Consider the following 15,838-nt stretch of genomic DNA (forward strand, 5'->3'; position numbering starts at 1 on the left):
TTGAAGATATATAAAAAGTTTAGAGATTAATTGGTAATTTTATTGGGGTATTTTTGGAATAAATAAAAATTTTAGGGACCAATTTGAACTTTTTTAGGGGAATTTTTGTAATATATTAAGATTTAAGGGGTTAATATGTAATTTTTTAAAAATAAAATATTGCTGACGTCACCGGTCCAACCGACCGGTCCAACCGGTTGGACCGATTGAACCGTGACCTGGACAGCAAAAAGGTTTGCCTTCCGGTCCGGGTTTTAAAACAATGTTAAAAACTTCAAAGCTTAAATACATCATAAGGTATTGAATTATGATTTTTATACTAAACTATATTTTTTCTGTTGAAGGTATCAAACTATTAATTACTTTTATTAAAGGTATCACACTTGTACGTTAAACACTTTAGAGATTGACTTCTAACACCGTTAAAAATAAATAATAAATGACGTAGAATTTTTTTAATTGTAAAATGTGTATGTGGAAATTTATGAGAGTTGACATGTATATGTAGCGTTGATGTGGACTTTTCTCCAATTTTAATTCCACAAAAAACACAAAATGCATCCAAAATAACCAAAACCACCCATAACGAAAAACCTGCCCCGATTAAAAACTTAGCCTAATCGCGTGACCAAACAATTAAGCAATCATTGGACAAATCTTACCAAGAAAAAGAAAATACCCTAATGAAATCTACTTAATTTTTCTTTTCCATCTTCAAATCTGGTTTGATTGAAACATAATAAAAAGAAAAATAAGAAAGTTTTCGGTTAAAGTGTTCTACGAACGTGAAGCACAAAGAGCAAACCTTTTTGGGTTTAGGGTTTGTCGGATGTGGTTGTCTCCAGTATTAGGCTAGGTAACTTTTCCTTTTATTGGTTTTTTGTTATTCACAGGGTGGGGTTGTCGGAGTTTGTTGATTTTTTATTATTGATCGTTAGTAGGTAGGTGTGTTGTTTATTTCATTGTTAAATGCTGATTGTCAGTAGGTAGGGTGTATTGTTTATTTCATTGTTAAATACTGATTATCAATGGGTGGGGTATGTTTTTTGTTTATTTTTAATTATTGATTGAACAACTAACTATTAAGACTATCTCTAACCACAAAAACCAAATTGGTGTGATTTTTTGTGTGAAACATTATTGCATCTCAAATCTATTGACCAAACATTACACCAAAAAGAATGTTCCTTAGAATATTCTCTTTTATTTTATTCTATTATATAAAATTAATCTATTTCATTAATTATTTATATATATTAATAAATATTGTGAATGATATTTTTAATTAATATATTACTTTGAAAATTATACTAATTTAATAAAATTAAGCATTACTTTAATCAAATAAACATTATTTAATATAGAAAAATATTACATCTAATATAAAATCCACAAAAAAAAAAAAAAAAATGTATTTTATATTCCGGTAGATTAAAAAAATATATTTTATAATGACATACTAAATTGTTTTTTAGTTTATTTGTATTTTTTTTAATTTTAGTTTTTTTAAATTATGTGTAATTTTTATTTTGAGTTTGGTAATTAAATAGTTGTATTGATAAAGTTTTATTTTTAATTTTTATCATTTTTTGAATTATATATTTATAAATATTAATATAAATAATATCAAATTAACATAAATATACAAATAACAAAAAAAAAAAAAAAAAAAAAAAACAAAATTTATAGTATTTAAACAGTGTCACGCCAAATTGGTGTGCATGAGCAATGCGACACCAAATTTGGTGTGGCACTGTGCATTTACACCAAATTGGTGTAATGCTTGGCGTTGGGTTGGAGACCATCTTTCACGTCATTTTGGTGTTTTTACATCAAAATGGCGTTGGATTGGAGATGCCCTTAGTTTTTATTACTTTTGTCTTGATTGAATACCCAAGCAAACTTTATTACTTTGTTTTGTTTTAGTGCTATGATTGACGAGGTGTAAGAGTGGTAGGACCCTAGCAGAATCTGAAGATTGCAAGATAAAAACAAGAGAAAAAGGTGAGTTGTCACTATTTTTTATTCTAGTTTGAAAAGTTGTGTTGAGTGTTTCACTCTTGATGCACATGTTGTTGGTCCGTATAATTTAAGTTTGTTTGTGAATTAGGTTTGCCATTGAATGGAGGTATAAACGCATATTTTATTGGGGATAATGGACTTGAATAGGGTATTCAAGGGCAAGAGAGTCATTTTATTCAAGGGCAAAGTCAGGGTATTCAAGCGCAAGAGCGTAATTTTTCGGAGGGTGATTGTAATATAAGGGAGAATGATCTGAGATTTGAGGGTAGTGAGGATAGTGGGAATGGAAGCTCAGATGGTGATAGTGATAGTGATAGCGATTTTGAGGTTGAGGAGCTAGCTTATGAGTCTGATTTTGAGCTTTACGAGTATAGAAAATTTGTGAGAGAGTTTAAGGCAAAAAGAAGGGCTGCCAAAACAGCAATCGTACGAGAGCTAAATGATAGAGGGGAGAGAGATCTTAATGAGGAAGGTGTAAAATCTCAAGTCAATATAGATGAAGATGGTGGAGAGTGCTATAGTTCAGATGCTGGTACCTTTATAACATCTAGTGAGGGAGAGGAAGATGAAGTTGAGCATGGTAAAAGAAGGCCTAGGAAAACTGTTGCGTACGATCCTAAATGTTCCTTCCCGAAATTCCATGTAAACCTAGCCTTTGATAACCCAAAACAGTTCAAGGATGCAGTGACCAAATATTGTGTCAAAAGGAGAGTTCAAAATAGGTTTAGCATATGCAGGCAACAAACAGAAGCTTGGTGTCAAGTGTAATGTTAGAAATTGTCCCTTTTATGTTTATGCATCATGAGCAGAATTCTGGTAAATTCATTGTCAAAACTTGCAACGAAACACATACATGTCCTATGACCTACAGTAATAGGAATTTGACATCCACATTTATAACAAATCACTTTTTGAGTAGGGTAAAGATAACTCATGGTATTAGACTAAGAGAACTAAAACAATTAGTTAAGGAAGAATTAAAAATAGATGTGCAACTATCTAAGTGTGAAAGGGCTAAACATAAAATGATTGAAATGATGAATGAGGACATTGATTATGAATATGGCAGACTATGGGATTATGAATGGGGGCTAAACCCTTAATGCTCATGTGACAATCAGACTAATCCTCTCTCTTAGGGAACCTTGCAGACGGGATCATTCTCCATCCTGCTATATTTCAAGGGCATCATCCCTCATACAATAATGGAATAGGCTACACTAACAATCCAAAATCAGACCGAAACAATCATCGGATTAGAATCGACATTATGTACTTCGATAATCAATGCAAACCAATCCAATAGTTACTACAGATCCAGTAACATTTCAACATGTACTATAGCATGACTCCAGGCAATATTTTAAACATAAAAAGAAAATTATTGGCGAATAAAAGAATCTTATGTACATTTAACCAACTCAAACAATCTTTAATTTTGAATGAAAACCAATGTGCCAAGCAATTTATAATACAGCATATCTGATCATTTTTTTTCTTTTTAATGTTTTGGTCATTTTCTTCTGAAGCCTTTGCTTACCAGATTTTTCAGACCTGGCCAAGAATATTATATTAAGTCACTCAGCTTCAAGTGCCGCAATTTCATATCTTACTTCCTCTAAATGTTCATTTATGGTAGTCACAGCATCCTGAACACCTCTAATGGCTTCATTGAGAGCATTATCATACTCAGCATCTGCTTCTGCTTCTTCAGTTCCAGCTGCTTCTGTTATTTCATGGACATGCACACATTCATGCTCTGTCGGAGACATAAATCGACAGTTCTCATGGCTCACAACACGTTCTGATGGACGACCAGCCTTCTTCAGTACCTGAATCGTTGCCGTCTTCAGAACAAAGAAAAGTAATTATCAGAAATAAAAAAAATAAAAAAGAAAGAAAGGAAAGAAAACAATTGTGAAAATGAGAAGGAACAAACTAAAAGGGATTTGACAAGGAAATTGGACCCTATGCACATAAGCTGGTATGGAAGAAGCAACAAAACAACAAAAAAAAATACAATCAAGTACGCACTTGGTCACTCTAGCACTACTTTTTTTTTTTGCATCACAGAAGTAATAATGTTTAACATGTCATGAAAAAGGCAAAATAAAAAATGGTTGAAAATTGTTAATTTGTTGGGTTTTAGACCACAAAGAAATTCACTTCTAAGAAAATCTGTACACAGCGATGTTTCTGAAAATATAACAGGAAATGGTAAATCTCACTTTTGAAACTTCCTTAAAGTGTCACAGGTTAACTTTGAAGAAATCACTACTTTTTATCTTTCTTTTTAAATAAGAAATCACTTAATAAGATCAACATAGTGGCCATCAACTTTGTAAGAATAGAAAATCACCACCAGGGACATCAACATCATCATGATCACCACCAGAACCGTGATAATCATATTCAGTATAGAAACAATCCAGTCTTTTTATCAATATACCAATGATACTCTTATTTCTGGTTGAAAGCATTATTGTTTAACATAGCACAATTTCCACTAATAGTTCTAAATTACACAGTTTTCAACCGTCATATCATAAAACAGTCTCTGATTAAATTCATAACCATTTTTTTTTTTTTGATAGAATATAAACTCTCAATAGTAATAACTCCAGAATTTTTTAGTTGCTAAAATTTCATTTTAAAGCTGGGATTTTAACACTGAAGAAGTTTTATCTTTACTCTAGGAGACAGAATGTTTCACTCATGCAGCACCAAATGAAATTCTGCATCTATATCCAGACACTATTTCTAATATAATGTTAAGAAACAACATGACAAATTTCATTATAGAACGAGGAGGGCCATTTACCACATAGGAGAAGATTATCATCAACACAAAAGCAACCCTTTTTCACATAAACAAATAGTGTGCAGCAGCAAAGAAAGATAAAGTTGAGAAATACCATCCAGTCCAAAATTTTCTAACAAGAAAATAAATTAAAATGAAGAAGCAATCAAAGTACAGTAAAATACCAGATTTAGTTTTTGCTTTTCCTGCGTTTGGACAGCCCTGAGCAGCTGGGCTAGATCAACTAGGCAAAAGTCAGGATTCCGAAACAGAGACTCCATTTCAAGTACCTACTCACAAGCAGAAAGACATAGAGTTAGATCAAAACATAAAATGAAATTTCCATACCTAAAAACGAGAAAAAAAAAAAAAAAAAAAAAAAAAAACAAAACATTAAGATCTTTGAATGATCACGAACTTGTTTAGAGCAGTCATTGAACTCCGCTGTAATTTCACTGCAAAGTTGTTGGTAAGCTAATTCCCCTCCTGAAACCATATACTCAGAAAAGCCCCTGCCAAGATTAAAATTACAAATACGTTCTCTTAGGGCACACGTAAAGGAATACATTTATAAGCCTCTCTTCAAAAGATGCATCAATGAGATTTTCTACGCATCATTCAATATATTCTCAAGACTCTAGCGACCTGAGTATTCCTAAACTAGTGTCCTTAGTCAAAACTTAACATAACCAAGCAAAAATTATACGAACAAAAACAACTCATAACTTGTACTTAATAAAATATGATGTTAAGATATAAAAAAAATTTATAATCTTGATTTCACAAATAAATCAAATTTACAATTTTGATTTAACCCATCTGTCTCAACCGTAAAGACCTGATAGTGAAGCCTTCATGAAATTAAACCCAGAAACTACAGGCAGTCGGTTCATTGATTCATTCCCATTTCAGGGTTTAGAATAATAATGAAGTGGGTATGTTCCAATTTTAGATTTGCTCATGAATGTTATTTCCAGCGAAAATCATCAAATGAAATTTGAGTTGATTTAATAGTAGAAAAATGAATGAGAAAAAAAGCGTACCGTTTAAGCTTGGCATAAGCTTGGGCTCTACGCTGCTGAACAGCGAGGAATCTGCGGAGCAGAATGAGGGTTTTCGAGGACTTGTTGTTTGCTTCTTCGTCTGCTGTTGCTTCAATCTCCATTGATTCAGTTATTTTTACTTTCTTCTCAAAATCTTCCATTTTTGTTTATTCTGTTTTGCTTTCTTCCGTTTCATCACTCGGACAGACTTTTATTTTGGATCGAGAGAATAATCGCTGTGTTTGATTAACATTTCATACTTTATTCTATTTTACTATTTTATCTAATTAAGTAGAAAATATGTTCTTTTTTAATATTAACTATACAATTCAAAATCTAGTTTTATTTTATTAAACTCAAAATATTTAATAATTACATTTAATAATAAAATTTTATAAATTAACAAAAACAGCCCACCACCAAAGCCATTATCACCTGCCAATAGCCACCGCTGCCACAGTCAACGCCAGAGCGAGACACGACCAGTTGGATCTGACCGATTGAGCGTCAATTTTTCCTTTTCCAACTAAATCCATTGTGGATTTGGTTGTTGACGACAGCCATATCTTGGCCATTGTTAACGGCCATAAATCTAGCAATTAACAACGGCCAGAAATCTGGCCATCAACGACTCAAATAAACATTACATTAATATAGAAAAAATATTAAACTAATATAAAATCCAAAAAAAAAAAAAAAAAAATATTTTTATAGTATTCCGGTAGATTAAAATATATTCTTATAATTACGAATACTAAATGTTATTTAGTTTATGTATTTTTTTTAATTTTAGGTTTTTAAATTAGTGTTAATTTTTATTTGAGTTATTGTAATTAAATATTGTATTGAATAAGTTTTTTTTTAATTTTTATATTTTTGAATTATATAATTATTATAAATATTAATATAAATAATAATCAAATTAACATAAATAAATAAAAAAAAAAAAAAAAAAAAAAAAAAAAAATTATAGTATTTAAACAGTGCAGCCAAATTGTGTGATGAGACATGGTAACCAAATTTGGGTGGCACTTGCATTTACACCAAATTGGTGTAATGCTTGGCGTTGGGTTGGAGACCATCTTTCACGTCATTGTGTTTTACACAAAATGGCGTTGGATTGGAGATGCCCTTAGTTTTTATTACTTTTGTCTGATTGAATACCCAACAAACTTTATTACTTTGTTTTGTTTTAGTGCTATGATTGAAGAGGTGTAAGAGTGGTAGGACCTAGCAGAATCGAAGATTGCAGATAAAAAACAAGAGAAAAAGGTGAGTTGTCACATTTTTTATTTAGTTGAAAAGTTGTGTTGAGTGTTTCACTCTGATGCACATGTTGTGTTGTTGGTCGTATAAATTTAAGTTTGTTTGTGAATTAGGTTGCCATTGAATGGAGGGTATAAACGCATATTATTGGGGATAATGGATTGAAAGGGTATTCAGGCAAGAGAGTCATTTTATTCAAGGGCAAAGTCAGGGTATTCAAGCGCAAGAGCGTAATTTTTCGGAGGGTGATTGTAATATAAGGGAGAATGATCGAGTTTGAGGGTAGTGAGGATAGTGGGATGGAAGCTCAGATGGTGATAGTGATAGTGATAGGATTTGGGGTTGAGGAGCTAGCTTATGAGTCTGATTTTGAGCTTTAGAGTATAGAAAATTTGTGAGAGAGTTTAAGGCAAAAAGAAGGGCTGCCAAAACAGCAATCGTACGAGAGCTAATGATAGAGGGGAGAGGATCTTAATGAGGAAGGTGTAAAATCTCAAGTCAATATAGGTGAGATGGTGGAGAGTGCTATAGTTAGAGCTGGTACCTTATAAACATCAGTGGGGAGGGAAGATGAAGTTGAGCATGGTAAAAGAAGGCCTAGGAAAACTGTTGCGTACGATCCTAAATGTTCCTTCCCGAAATTCCATGAAACCTAGCCTTTGATAACCCAAAACAGTTCAAGGATGCAGGACCAAATATTGTGTCAAAAGGAGAGTTCAAAATAGGTTTAGCATATGCAGGCAACAAACAGAAGCTTGGTGTCAAGTGTAATGTTAGAAATTGTCCCTTTTATGTTTATGCATCATGAGCAGAATTCTGGTAATTCATTGTCAAAACTTGCAACGAAACACATACATGTCCTATGACCTACAGTAATAGGAATTGACATCCAATTATAACAAATCACTTTTTGAGTAGGGTAAAGATAACTCATGGTATTGATAAGAGAACTAAAACAATAGTTAAGGAAGAATAAAATAGATGTGCAACTATCTAAGTGTGAAAGGGCTAAACATAAAATGATTGAATGATGAATGAGGCATTGATTATGAATATGGCAGACTAGGGATTATGAATGGGGGCAAACCTATATGCTCATGTGACAATCAGCTAATCTCTCTCTTTAGGGAACCTTGCAGACGGGATCATTCTCCATCCTGCTATATTTCAAGGGCATCATCCCTCATACAATAATGGAATGGCTACACTAACAATCCAAAATCAGACCGAACAATCATCGGATTAGAATCGACATTATGTACTTCGATAATCATGCAAACAATCAATAGTTACTACAGATCCAGTAACATTTCAACATGTACTATAGCGACTCCAGGCATATTTTAAACATAAAAAGAAAATTATGGCGAATAAAAGAATCTTATGTACATTTAACAACTCAAACAATCTTTAATTTTGAATGAAAACCAATGTGCCAAGCAATTTTAATCAGCATATCTGATCATTTTTTTCTTTTTAATGTTTTGGTCATTTCTTCTGAAGCCTTTGCTTACCAGATTTTTCAGACCTGGCCAAGAATATTATATTAAGTCACTCAGTCAAGTGCCGCAATTTCATATCTACTTCCTCTAAATGTTCATTTATGGTAGTCACAGCATCCTGAACACCTCTAATGGCATTGAGAGCATTATCATACTCAGCATCTGCTTCTGCTTCTTCAGTTCCAGCTGCTTTTGTTATTTCATGGCACTGCACACATTCATGCTCTGTCGGAGACATAAATCGACAGTTCTCATGGCTCACAACACGTTCTGATGGACGACCAGCCTTCTTCAGTACCTGAATCGTTGCCGTTTTAGAACAAAGAAAAGTAATTATCAGAAATAAAAAAATAAAAAGAAGAAAGAAAGAAAACAATTGTGAAATGAGAAGGAACAACTAAAAGGGATTTGACAAGGAAATGGACCCTATGCACATAAGTGGTATGGAAGAAGCAACAAAACAACAAAAAAAAAATACAATCAAGTACGCACTTGGTCACTCTAGCACTACTTTTTTTTTTTTGCATCACAGAAGTATATGTTTAACATGTCATGAAAAAGGCAAAAAAAAATGGTTGAAAATTGTTAATTTGTTGGGTTTTAGACCACAAAGAAATTCACTTCTAAGAAAATCTGTACACAGCGATGTTTCTGAAATATAACAGGAAAGGTAAATCTCACTTTTGAAACTTCCTTAAAGTGTTCAAAGGTTTTTTTGAAATATTTTAAAATTATGAGGGTTACTTTGTGATTTTATAGGGGTATTTTGAAGATATATAAAAAGTTTAGAGATTAATTGGTAATTTTATTGGGGTATTTTTGGAATAAATAAAAATTTTAGGGACCAATTTGAACTTTTTTAGGGGAATTTTTGTAATATATTAAGATTTAAGGGGTTAATATGTAATTTTTTAAAAATAAAATATTGCTGACGTCACCGGTCCAACCGACCGGTCCAACCGGTTGGACCGATTGAACCGTGACCTGGACAGCAAAAAGGTTTGCCTTCCGGTCCGGGTTTTAAAACAATGTTAAAAACTTCAAAGCTTAAATACATCATAAGGTATTGAATTATGATTTTTATACTAAACTATATTTTTTCTGTTGAAGGTATCAAACTATTAATTACTTTTATTAAAGGTATCACACTTGTACGTTAAACACTTTAGAGATTGACTTCTAACACCGTTAAAAATAAATAATAAATGACGTAGAATTTTTTTAATTGTAAAATGTGTATGTGGAAATTTATGAGAGTTGACATGTATATGTAGCGTTGATGTGGACTTTTCTCCAATTTTAATTCCACAAAAAACACAAAATGCATCCAAAATAACCAAAACCACCCATAACGAAAAACCTGCCCCGATTAAAAACTTAGCCTAATCGCGTGACCAAACAATTAAGCAATCATTGGACAAATCTTACCAAGAAAAAGAAAATACCCTAATGAAATCTACTTAATTTTTCTTTTCCATCTTCAAATCTGGTTTGATTGAAACATAATAAAAAGAAAAATAAGAAAGTTTTCGGTTAAAGTGTTCTACGAACGTGAAGCACAAAGAGCAAACCTTTTTGGGTTTAGGGTTTGTCGGATGTGGTTGTCTCCAGTATTAGGCTAGGTAACTTTTCCTTTTATTGGTTTTTTGTTATTCACAGGGTGGGGTTGTCGGAGTTTGTTGATTTTTTATTATTGATCGTTAGTAGGTAGGTGTGTTGTTTATTTCATTGTTAAATGCTGATTGTCAGTAGGTAGGGTGTATTGTTTATTTCATTGTTAAATACTGATTATCAATGGGTGGGGTATGTTTTTTGTTTATTTTTAATTATTGATTGAACAACTAACTATTAAGACTATCTCTAACCACAAAAACCAAATTGGTGTGATTTTTTGTGTGAAACATTATTGCATCTCAAATCTATTGTACCAAACATTACACCAAAAAGAATGTTCCTTAGAATATTCTCTTTTATTTTATTTCTATTAATATTAAAAATTAATCTATTTCATTAATTATTTATATATATATTAATTAAATATTGTGAATGATATTTTTATTAAATAATAATTACTTTGAAAATTATACTAATTTAATAAAATTAAGCATTTATTTAATCAAATAAACATTACCTTTAATATAAAAAATATTACATCTAATATAAAATGCCACAAAAAAAAAAAAAAAAATGTATTTTATAGTCTTCCGGTAGATTAAACAAAATATATTTTCATAATACCGATACTAAATTGTTTTTTAGTTTATATTGTATTTTTTTTAATTTTAGTTTTTTTAAATTATGGTAATTTTTATTTTGAGTTTGTATTAAATATTGTATTGATAAAGTTTTTTTTTAATTTTTTCATTTTTTTGAATTATATATTTATAAATATTATATAAATATATCAATTAACATAAATATAAAATAACAAAAAAAAAAAAAAAAATTTTATGTATTTAAACAGGTCACGCAAATTGTGTGCATGAGCAATGCGACACCAAATTTGGTGGCACTGTGCATTTACAACCAAATTGTGTAATGCTTGGCGTTGGTTGGAGCCTATCTTTCACGTCATTTTTACACAAAATGGCGTTGGATTGGAGATGCCCTTTAGTTTTTATTAACTTTGGTCTTGTGATGAATACCCAAACAAACTTTATTTCTTGTTTTTGTTTAGTGCTATGATTGACAGGTAAGAGTGGTAGGACCCTAAGCAGAATCTTAGATTGCAAGATAAAACAGAGAAAAAGGTGAGTTGTCACTATTTTTATTTAGTTTGAAAGTTGTGTTGAGGTTTCACTCTGATGCACATGTTGTTGTCCGTATAATTTAAGTTTGTTGTGAATTAGGTTTGCCATTGAATGGAGGTATAAACGCATTTGTATGGGGGATAATGGATTGAAAGGGTATTCAAGGGCAGAGAGTCATTTTATTCAAGGGCAAAGTCAGGGTATCAAGCGCAAGAGCGTAATTTTTCAGAGGGTGATTGTAATATAAGGGAGAATGATCCGAATTTGAGGGTAGTGAGGATAGTGGAAATGGAAGCTCAGATGGTGATATGATAGGATAGGATTTGTGGTTGAGGAGCTAGCTTATGTGCTGATTTTGAGCTTTAAGAGTAAGAATTGTGAAGAGTTTAAGGCAAAAAGAAGGGCTGCCAAAACAGCAATCGTACGAGAGCTAATGATAGAGGGGAGAGAGATCTTAATGAGGAAGGTGTAAATCTCAAGTCAATATAGTTGAAGATGGTGGAGATTGCTATAGTTCGATGCTGTACCTTATAACATCAAGTGAGGAGAGGAAGATGAATTTGAGCATGGTAAAAGAAGGCCTAGGAAAACTGTTGCGTACGATCCTAAATTTCCTCCCGAAATTCCATGTAAACCTAGCCTTTGATAACCCAAACAGTTCAAGGATGCAGTGACCAAATTTTGTGCAAGGAGAGTTCAAAATAGGTTTAGCATAGGCAGGCAACAAACAGAAGCTTGGTGTCAAGTGTAATGTTAGAAATTGTCCCTTTTATGTTTATGCTCATAGCAGAATTCTGGTAAATCATTGTCAAAACTTGCAACGAAACACATACAGTCCTAGACCTACAGTAATAGGAATTGACATCCAATTATAACAAATCACTTTTTGAGTAGGGTAAAGATACTCATGGTATTAGACTAGAAACTAAACAATTAGTTAGGAAGAATTAAAAATAGATGTGCAACTATCAAGTGTGAAAGGGCTAAACATAAAATGATTGAAATGATGAATGAGGACATTGATTATGAATATGGCAGACTATGGATATGAATGGGGGCTAAACCCTTAATGCTCATGTGACAATCAGACTAATCCTCTCTCTTAGGGAACCTTGCAGACGGGATCATTTCTCCATCCTGCTATATTTCAGGGCATCATCCCTCATACAATAATGGAATAGGCTCACTAACAATCCAAATCAGACCGAAACAATCATCGATTAGAACGACATTATGTACTTCGATATCATGCAAACCAATCCAATAGTTACACAGATCCAGTAACTTTCAACATGTACTATAGAATGACTCCAGGCAATATTTTACATAAAAAGAAAATTATTGGCGAATAAAAGAATCTTATGTACATTTAACCAACTCAAACATCTTTAATTTTGAATGAAAACAATGTGCCAAGCAATTTATAATACAGCATATCTGATCATTTTTTTCTTTTTAATGTTTTGGTCATTTTCTTCTGAAGCCTTTGCTTACCAGATTTTTCAGACCTGGCCAAATATTTATATAGTCACTCAGCTCAAGTGCCGCAATTTCATATCTACTTCCTCTAATGTTCATTTATGGTAGTCACAGCATCCTGAACACCTCTAATGGCTTCATTGAGAGCATTATCATACTCACTGCTCTTGTTCTGCTTCTTCAGTCCAGCGCTTCTGTTATTTCATGGCATGCACACATTCATGCTCTGTCGGAGACATAAATCGACATTTCTCATGGCTCACAACACGTTCTGATGGACGACCAGCCTTCTTCAGTACCTAATCTTGCCGTCTTAGAACAAAGAAAAGTAATTATCAAAAATAAAAAAATAAAAAAGAAAAAAGGAGAAAACAATTGTGAATGAGAAGGAACAAACTAAAAGGGATTTGACAAGGAAATTGGACCCTATGCACATAAGCTGGTATGGAAGAAGCAACAAAACACAAAAAAAAATACAATCAAGTACGCACTGGTCACTCTAGCACTACTTTTTTTTTTTGCATCAAACGAAAAAAAAATGTTTACATTCATGAAAAGCAATAAAAAATGGTTGAAAATTGTTATTTTGTTGGGTTTAGACCACAAAGAAATCACTTCTAAGAAAATCTGTACACAGCGTGTTTCTGAAATATAACAGGAATGGTAAATCTCACTTTTGAAACTTCCTTAAGTGTCACAGTTAACTTTGAAGAAATCACTACTTTTTATCTTCTTTTTAAAAAATCACTTAATAAGATCAACATAGTGGCCATCAACTTGTAAGAATAGAAATCACCCCAGGGACATCAACATCATCATGATCACCACCGAACCGTGATAACAATTCAGTATAAACAATCCAGTCTTTATCTAACCAATATATCTTATTTTGGTTGAAAGCATTATTGTTTAACATAGCACAATTTCCACTAATAGTTCTAAATTACACGTTTTCAACCGTCATATAATAAAACAGTCTCTGATTAAATTCATACACATTTTTTTTTTTTTGATAGAATATAAACTCTCAATAGTAATAACTCCAGAATTTTTAGTTGCTAAAATTTCATTTAAAGCTGGATTTAACACTGAAGAAGTTTTATCTTACTCTAGGAGACGAATGTTTCACTCATGCAGCACCAAATGAATTTGCATCTATATCCGACACTATTTCTAATATAATGTTAGAAACAACATGACAAATTTCATTATAGACGAGGAGGCCATTTACCACATAGGAGAAGATTATCATCAACACAAAGCAACCCTTTTTCACATAAACAATATGTGTCAGCGCAAAGAAAGATAAAGTTGAGAAATACCATCCAGTCCAAAATTTTCTAACAAAAAATAATTAAATGAGAAGCAATCAAGTACAGTAAAATACCAATTTAGTTTTTGCTTTTCCTGCGTTTGGACAGCCCGAGCAGCTGGGCTAGATCAACTAGGCAAATCAGGATTCCGAAACAGAGACTCCATTTCAAGTACCTACTCACAACAGAAAGCATAGAGTTAGATCAAACATAAAAATGAATTTCATTACCTAAAAAGAGAAAAAAAAAAAAAAAAAAAAAAAAAAAAAAAAAAAAAAAACAAACAAGATCTTTGAATGATCACGAACTGTGTTAGAGCAGTCATTGAACTCCGCTGTAATTTCACTGCAAAGTTTGTGGTAAGCAATTCCCCTCCTGAAACCATACTCAGAAAAGCCCTGCCAAGATTAAAATACAAATACGTTCTCTTAGGGCACACTGTAAGGATTTATAGCCTCTCTTCAAAAGATGCATCAATGAGATTTTCTACGCATCATTCAATATATTCTCAAGACTCTAGCGACCTGAGTATCCTAAACTATGTCCTTAGTCAAACTTAAACTAACCAAGCAAAAATTTACAACAAAAACAACTCATAACTTGTACTAATAAAATATGATGTAAGATAAAAAATTTATATCTTGATTTCACAAATAAATCAAATTTACAATTTGATTTAACACCATCTGTCTCAACCGTAAAGACCTGATAGTGAAGCCTTCATGAATTAAACCAGAAACTACAGCAGTCGGTTCATTGATTCATTCCCATTTCAGGGTTTAGAATATAATGAAGTGGGTATGTTCCATTTTTAGATTTGCTCATAATGTTATTTCCAGCGAAAATCATCAATAAATTTGAGTTGATTTAATAGTAGAAAAATGAATGAGAAAAAAAGCGTACCGTTTAAGCTTGGCATAAGCTTGGGCTCTACGCTGCTGAACAGCGAGGAATCTGCGAGCAAAATGAGGGTTTTCGAGGACTTGTTTTTGCTTCTTCGTCTGCTGTTGCTTCATCTCCATTGATTCAGTTATTTTTACTTTCTTCTCAAAATCTTCCATTTTTGTTTATTCTGTTTGCTTTCTTCCGTTTCATCACTCGGACGGACTTTATTTGGATCGAGAGAATAATCGCTGTGTTTGATTAACATTTCATACTTTATTCTATTTTACTATTTATCTAATTAAGTAAAAATATGTTCTTTTTTAATATTAACTATACAATTCAAAATCTAGTTTTATTTTTTAAACTCAAATATTTAAAATACTTTAATAAAAATTTTATAAATTAACAAAACAGCCCACCACCAAGCCTTATCACCTGCAATACCACCGCTGCCACAGTCAACGCCGAGGAGACACGACCTTGGATCTGACCGATTGAGCGTCAATTTTTCCTTTTCCAACTAAATCCATGTGGATTTGTTGTTGACGACAGCCATATCTTGGCCATTGTTACGGCCAAAAATCTAGCAATTAACACGGCCAAAATCTGGCCATCAACGACACCATTCTTGCCATAATTGATTTTTTTTTTCGGTCAGATCCACGGATCTTGCGAAAAAGGAACGATCGTGCACGACTGCAGATCTAGCATGTCGTGCACCATTTTGGACTGAGACCACTGTCTGGGGTGGGGGCCCGTTGTCGACAATCGATTGGGT

The 15,838-nt window shown here is 32.5% G+C and overlaps 1 protein-coding gene and 1 pseudogene across 1 annotated transcript; both read right to left on the reverse strand.

Moving 5' to 3' along the window:
• Positions 1-3,303: 3,303 nt before the first annotated feature.
• LOC116139336 lies at positions 3,304-6,129 on the reverse strand. The gene is made up of 4 exons (XM_031425017.1): positions 5,866-6,129; positions 5,241-5,334; positions 5,008-5,112; positions 3,304-3,869 (listed from the first exon to the last, which is right to left on the reverse strand). Exons 1-4 carry the CDS (start codon positions 6,024-6,026, stop codon positions 3,600-3,602), a joined length of 630 nt encoding a protein of 209 aa, XP_031280877.1. The 5' UTR covers positions 6,027-6,129; the 3' UTR covers positions 3,304-3,599.
• A 2,553-nt stretch (positions 6,130-8,682) lies between these two features.
• On the reverse strand, positions 8,683-15,236 carry LOC116139298 (annotated as a pseudogene).
• Positions 15,237-15,838: the final 602 nt, after the last annotated feature.

The sequence above is a fragment of the Pistacia vera genome, unplaced genomic scaffold, assembly GCF_008641045.1.
Source record: "Pistacia vera cultivar Batoury unplaced genomic scaffold, PisVer_v2 Contig35, whole genome shotgun sequence".
NCBI lineage: Eukaryota > Viridiplantae > Streptophyta > Magnoliopsida > Sapindales > Anacardiaceae > Pistacia > Pistacia vera.